The sequence below is a fragment of the Malaya genurostris genome, chromosome 3 (assembly GCF_030247185.1).
Source record: "Malaya genurostris strain Urasoe2022 chromosome 3, Malgen_1.1, whole genome shotgun sequence".
Taxonomy (NCBI): domain Eukaryota; kingdom Metazoa; phylum Arthropoda; class Insecta; order Diptera; family Culicidae; genus Malaya; species Malaya genurostris.
The window spans coordinates 28,735,400-28,741,399 of record NC_080572.1 but is presented as its reverse complement, the minus strand read 5'-3'; the positions used below and the strand labels follow the sequence as shown (position 1 = coordinate 28,741,399).

Below are 6,000 nucleotides of genomic sequence, written 5' to 3'. Positions count from 1 at the left end.
TGTCAAGTTAGTGACACCAGCGTTGCCAGATTGCAAGAATAATCTGGCCAATACCAGATTTTTCTCGCTTCCTAGCTTCCTGCTATGACGTCATGAAACTGTGGCCAGCATCATTCTTCAAAAACCAAAACAATGAAGAAGAATGGCTATCAAAAAGTTGGATATTACAAACTACTTGTTTATTCAGTAGCCTTTACCGCACTTCCCAGCAAATTATCGATCAGAATATCATTACTACGATAAGGAAATTAAGATTTTACTCGATTTGAAATGCTCGAATGTTTGTTTACCATACTCTGAGCGCTCTGATTGCCCACCAAATGCTCCAGATGTTGAATACGATAGCACTTGCTGAAGCGCTTGTATTTGGTAAAAATGCATCTCTGAAAACAAAAATTGAAAAAAAAATTATTAAAGTTGGCCGAAAAATATTGATAATAGGGCATATAGTTAAAGAAACTGGTCCTCAATTAGGAGCTGACATTTGCTCCGAAGTAGAAGAAGAAGAAGAAGATGCGGACTCGCCTGAGGGCGCCATGCTCGCAAAAAAGGATGTTGCCAATGATTTGTACGGGAAATGTGAGAGCTGGATATCTTGTTAAAATGATGTCTTTGCCTGCGTGTAGCATTATCTCGGAATTATAGTGGTTTTCAGCTGGACATAGAATGCGACGGAATTGTCGCACACTCAAATAAAAATTCACGTTCGATTTACTTGAAAAATCACGTAAAATGGTTTCAAATGTCAAATTGAATATTTTACGTGACGAAAATGAATGTTATACGAACATCCCCTAAAATGAATAGAGTCATCACATAAGGTTTACGTGAATTGACCAAACGTCAAACAATCTACGTGAAATTCCAGTGTAAAAAACTCGATTTTGAAAATGGCGAACAGGGCTAAAGCGTCGATTAATACGCATTATCAATATGAATTCATTATGACACATACGCATTATCAATATGAATTCATTATGACTGAAGTTTTCTTATGCCCCGTTTACCAGAGATGCCAGGTCTGCAGATTTGTCTGTAAATCTGCAGATTTGGGGTATAGTACTGCAGACATTTTTTGTTGTGCAGACTTTTGCAGACTTTTGAAATTCTCGCAGACTTTAACAGACTTTTGAAATTCTCGCAGACTTTTGTCATTATTTACAGACTTTTGTAATTTCCGCGACCTTTTTTTTTTTGCTCGCCATACTTTATAGAGAAATTGCTGCCAGCAAGACATACTTGCTGACTGCAGATTTTTTTTCAGATTTACAGACCCTGTCTGCAGATATTTGAAATTTTTACCTGGCATCTCTGCCGTTTACACTTCTGCTGGCTGCCAGCATGCTGGTGTCAGTGTACTGCCCTCTTAGGAAAAAAACGTGGTTCAACGGTGGTTCTTCGTTGGTCTAATACTTTGGATCATTGGACCACAGTTGAACGTTTTTTCCTAAAAGGGCAGTACACTGACACCCAGAGATGCCAGGTAAAAATTTCAAATATCTGCAGACAGGGTCTGTAAATCTAAAAAAAAATCTGCAGTCAGCAAGTATGTCGTGCTGGCAGCAATTTCTCTATGACATACGCAAAACTGACTTGGCGAGCAAAAAAAAAAAAGGTCGCGGAAATTTCAAAAGTCTGTAAATATAGACGAAAGTCTGCGAGAATTTCAAATGTCTTCTAAAGTCTGCGAGAATTTCAAAGGTCTGTAAAAGTCTGCATAACAAAAAAAATGTCTGCAGCACTATACCCCAAATCTGCAGATTTACAGACAAATCTGCAGACCTGGCATCTCTGCTGACACCAGCATGCTGGCAGCCAGCAGAAGTGTAAACGGGGCATTAACAATAAATAAAAAAATAGTCATTGTAACGGTCAATTTAAAAAATATTTTTTTCTGGCTTGTGGTCTCGAAGGGGATGAATCGATGCGAATGACAGTTTTGCAATCTTTGCGGCATTTTATCGCTATCTTATCGCATCGCAATCTTTTCTAGCCGACAGTGAAAATCACTATAATAGGAAAAAACATCTATGTTAGAAAGCCATGTTCGTGAAACCATTCAAAATAAAAAGTAATATTTTATTAACTGGCTCCGAACGAAAACGCCTGAAACAACGTACTCAAACTCAGTTTGGAGTTTCAGAGTCCGCTCCGTTTGTCGAACTATTTGGTAACAAGTGTAAAGTGTGTGTTGTGAAAATTGTTACTTACAACGAGACTTTGGTTACCGTCTATACCAGCGATAAGCGTCCAATATTTTTCGAATTGGACGAAAAGCTTCTTCCTACGGTTTACACTTTATGGTGCTGTGTCGAACTTGTTCCGTACTTTACAACTCATGCAGCAGTTCTTCCTAAGTTGGCCAACGGAGCAGATCTTATGATCCCTGGTGTTGTTCGAAATGGGAGTGATTTGAAATCTTGGGGAAACTTTCGTAAGGATGATGTGGTTGCTGTTAATTTGACGTCTAATCGTTCGGCAGTGGCAGTGGGACTACTGGCTCATGGGAGTGATGACCTGTACATGTGCGGTGGTCATGGAGTTTGTGTTCGAGTGCTACACGTTTTTGGTGATAAGCTCTGGGGAATGGAACCCTCAGTCTGTCAACAAATACCTTTGCAGGGAGGAACACAAGTTGTTCCGAAAGCAGAAGATTTTCCTCCTCTAACATCACCGTTTGAAACAGATAAGCAGCAGCAAGTAATTTTGGTTACAAAACAAATGAGAGAGGCGAATATTAATGACGATGAAGACCAAACTGAGGAAAAGGTATAGTTTCATTTTAATACGTAAATATGGTATGAAGTGCAGTATATTTTTCAGAATTTGGATCCAAGTCATGAAAAAAATTGTTTACCGGACTCAGATAAACTTATTAAAGCAGCTTTTCTAAACGCACTCAAGCTTCATGGGAAAAAAATTCAGTTGCCTATACTGACCAGCAATTTTTATCCGCAATACGTTCAACCGGAGCTTCCTGAAGGTATAGAAATGAAACGCAGCTCTTTCAAAAAAGTAGGAACGTTCCTAAAACAAATGGCAGAAAATGGTTTGATTCAAATAAAAGAGGAGAAAAAAGGCGTGGAAAAAATTGTATCACTCAGCTTAGATCATCCAGAACTTGTGTCATTCTATCCCTACAAAATAAAAAGAATCGATGAGCTTGATGTGGGTTCTACCGATCACTCCGCAGCTACTCCGTTGCTCCTAACAAAAATGGTGCAAATGTATGCCGTAAACACTACGACAGAAAAACTCTTTACATGTCTTGGGCTATCGAAGGGACGAGCTTTGAACGAAACACAAGTACGAAACTATGTCAAGGACTACGTCGGTAGATATAAACTCATAGATCAACCTAGCAAAATAGTGACTTTAGACGAAATGTTGCAGCAAATATGCGAAACAGAATCAACGCAACTATCCCTATCTGATCTTACGAATCAGATTCTTCAACAAATGAGCAATACATTTGAAATGCACAGTCAAAAAGGACCAGTGAATAAAGGAGGTAGACGATCAATTATCCATCTGACGACTGCAACACGTTCGGGCAACAGAAAAGTAACATTGATTAGTAATCTTGCGGATTATGGTGTTAATATATCAGAGTTTGCCAAAGCTGTCAAATTGGGCGCGGCTGCTAGTACCAGCATGACGGAAGTGCCCGGCACTAAAGGTGAACAGCTTCTTGTTCAGGGAAATCATGTCAAATTTGTTTACGATCTGCTAACGGGAACATATCAGATACCGAAGGCTTGCATCACTGGTTTGGAGTTTGCAAAAGATTCGAAAAAGAAGAAAAAGTAAGATTATCTGCAGTGTTCGAGAATAAAATTATGTGATGCGATATACAAGGTTATGGAAACATCTAGATGACTTCCTACAAGACATGTTTGTAGATAAAAATGCCAAATTTATTAAAACGATTGAGTTGAGAAACAAAAAAATATACAATTTTATAAGATAGTTGCACAATTTCAAAAACATGTCAAACTTTCGGAGACTAAACCGCCTGTTGGATTAGACTTCGAAGCATTGTTTCCAGCTTTCGTCCATCAGCAGCAAACTTTCGTATTCCGTCGGAAAGCTTATCAGTGGACATTTGATCTTCGTTTAGCAACCAACGGAATGTTGCCTCGTCCATATGAATTTTTTCTAAATTGCTAGCTTTGGCCGCCGAAGGGTCGAGATAACGTTTGATCTTATCATCACTCTTCTCTAAATCCCCAAGTAGTTTCGGGCTAATCGTCAACAAATCGCAACCAGCCAAAGCACAAATTTCTCCTGTATTTCGGAAAGATGCTCCCATGACGACTGTTTTGTAGCCAAATTTTTTGTAGTAATTATAGATTTTCGTCACAGAAACGACTCCTGGATCCTGTTCTGGGTCAAATGTTTTATTATTTGTATTGGTCACGTACCAGTCCAGAATGCGACCAACAAAAGGAGAAATAAGTGTAACGCCAGCCTCTGCGCAGGCTACAGCTTGAGCAAATGAGAACAACAGCGTAAGATTACAATGAATTCCATAGTCCTTCTCCAACACCGCAGCTGCTTGTATACCCTCCCAGGTCGATGCCAGCTTAATTAACACTCGTTTCCGATTGATACCGTTCTCCTCGTACAGTTGAATCAACTTCAGCGCTTTCTTCACCGATGCATCCTTGTCAAAAGACAGTCGAGCATCGATTTCGGTCGAGACGCGACCTGGAACTAGCTTGAGAATTTCACATCCGAATAGTACAAACAGCATATCTGCTGCTTCGGCGACCTGTTCATCTTCGGTACTGAAGCGATAGTAAACTAATTACAAAAAAATTCAACAATCAAACGAAGGAATGAATACTCACGATCCATGCTTCAGACCATACTTGATAGCTTTGTTCATTAGGTGCTGATACTGCTCCATGCCGGCCGCCGACAGAATCAAGGAAGGGTTCGTTGTGGCATCCGTCGGTTTGTATACCTTCATGGCTACAAAAAAGGATATTTGATTCAATTGCCTTATGCATAAATCTATGACTTATTTCTTTTAATCGCTTATTGAAAATTCTATTCGCAACGTGAAATGTTATGTAGGTAGGGGTACTACTAGTTGCATAGATATACATTCACTGTACGATAACATTAACCTTAGAGAATGATACGGTGGCTCCAAAAAGAAAGGTACACCAGAAAATAGATATCTTCGTGGCACACTATGAATGGTTTTGTATTTATCTAAACCACATAGCTTAGGATGGATACTAAAGTTTTTAGTATATTGAACAAAACTGTTTTGAAAGGTACTAGTGAAACTAACTGATATTACATTGGTATACAAAAAGCAAGGGTATATGGACAGGTCGCATTAAAATGTGTGTTTCGCCTTGATCAAGGTGAGCAAACCTTGTTTCATAAATATTTGCACTAACTTGTAATCGGTTTACAAAAAATAAAAGGCGAACACAATTATTCTTATCTGTGTTGGTCTCCATTAGAATTGAGCCTCGATAGAAACAATATTCGTGACTGTACAAATTACAGCAATGCGGTCACCTTCATGAAAGTAAAACAAACCTGACACATGTTTTTTTGTGATATGGAAATGCGATCTGACTTGTCCGACTGATTGCGATAAACACCGGTCATTTCGTTTACACATTACCAAAAAAATCACTCACCTTCGAAATCACCCGTATCTGCCACAATGGTGGTCAATTGCTTCAGTTGATCAAGACTCGAGACCATTTTGGTTTTCTTGCTCTGCGGTTCAGAACTGCTCATGATAGACTGACGATCAATATGTGAAATATGAATGGATCAGACAAACTTGAACAAGTTATATGGCGTTGTGAAGGCAACTTGTGAAGTGTGGATATACGCGACCGGTTCATATGCCGTACAGAGTCGCTATGTGGGCTCTTTTCTGTGGTTTTGTAGGGCCACCAGTATAATGTAAATTGCACTGTAGAAACACACACACTCATCTGTATAACTGGAAACAGAAAACGATGA

At 39.2% G+C, this 6,000-nt stretch overlaps 2 protein-coding genes across 2 annotated transcripts; one reads left to right on the top strand and one right to left on the bottom strand.

Annotated features, from left to right (window-relative positions):
• The first annotated feature begins 1,904 nt into the window (after positions 1–1,904).
• On the top strand, positions 1,905–3,878 carry LOC131436218 (eukaryotic translation initiation factor 2D). Its single transcript, XM_058604835.1, has 2 exons — positions 1,905–2,769; positions 2,824–3,878. The coding sequence occupies exons 1-2, from the start codon at positions 2,044–2,046 to the stop codon at positions 3,808–3,810; spliced, it is 1,713 nt and encodes a 570-aa protein (XP_058460818.1). The 5' UTR covers positions 1,905–2,043; the 3' UTR covers positions 3,811–3,878.
• Positions 3,879–3,895: 17 nt separating this feature from the next.
• LOC131436219 (probable transaldolase) lies at positions 3,896–5,964 on the bottom strand. Its single transcript, XM_058604837.1, has 3 exons — positions 5,667–5,964; positions 4,854–4,977; positions 3,896–4,790 (listed from the first exon to the last, which is right to left on the bottom strand). The coding sequence occupies exons 1-3, from the start codon at positions 5,767–5,769 to the stop codon at positions 4,007–4,009; spliced, it is 1,011 nt and encodes a 336-aa protein (XP_058460820.1). The 5' UTR covers positions 5,770–5,964; the 3' UTR covers positions 3,896–4,006.
• Between the last annotated feature and the right edge of the window lie 36 nt (positions 5,965–6,000).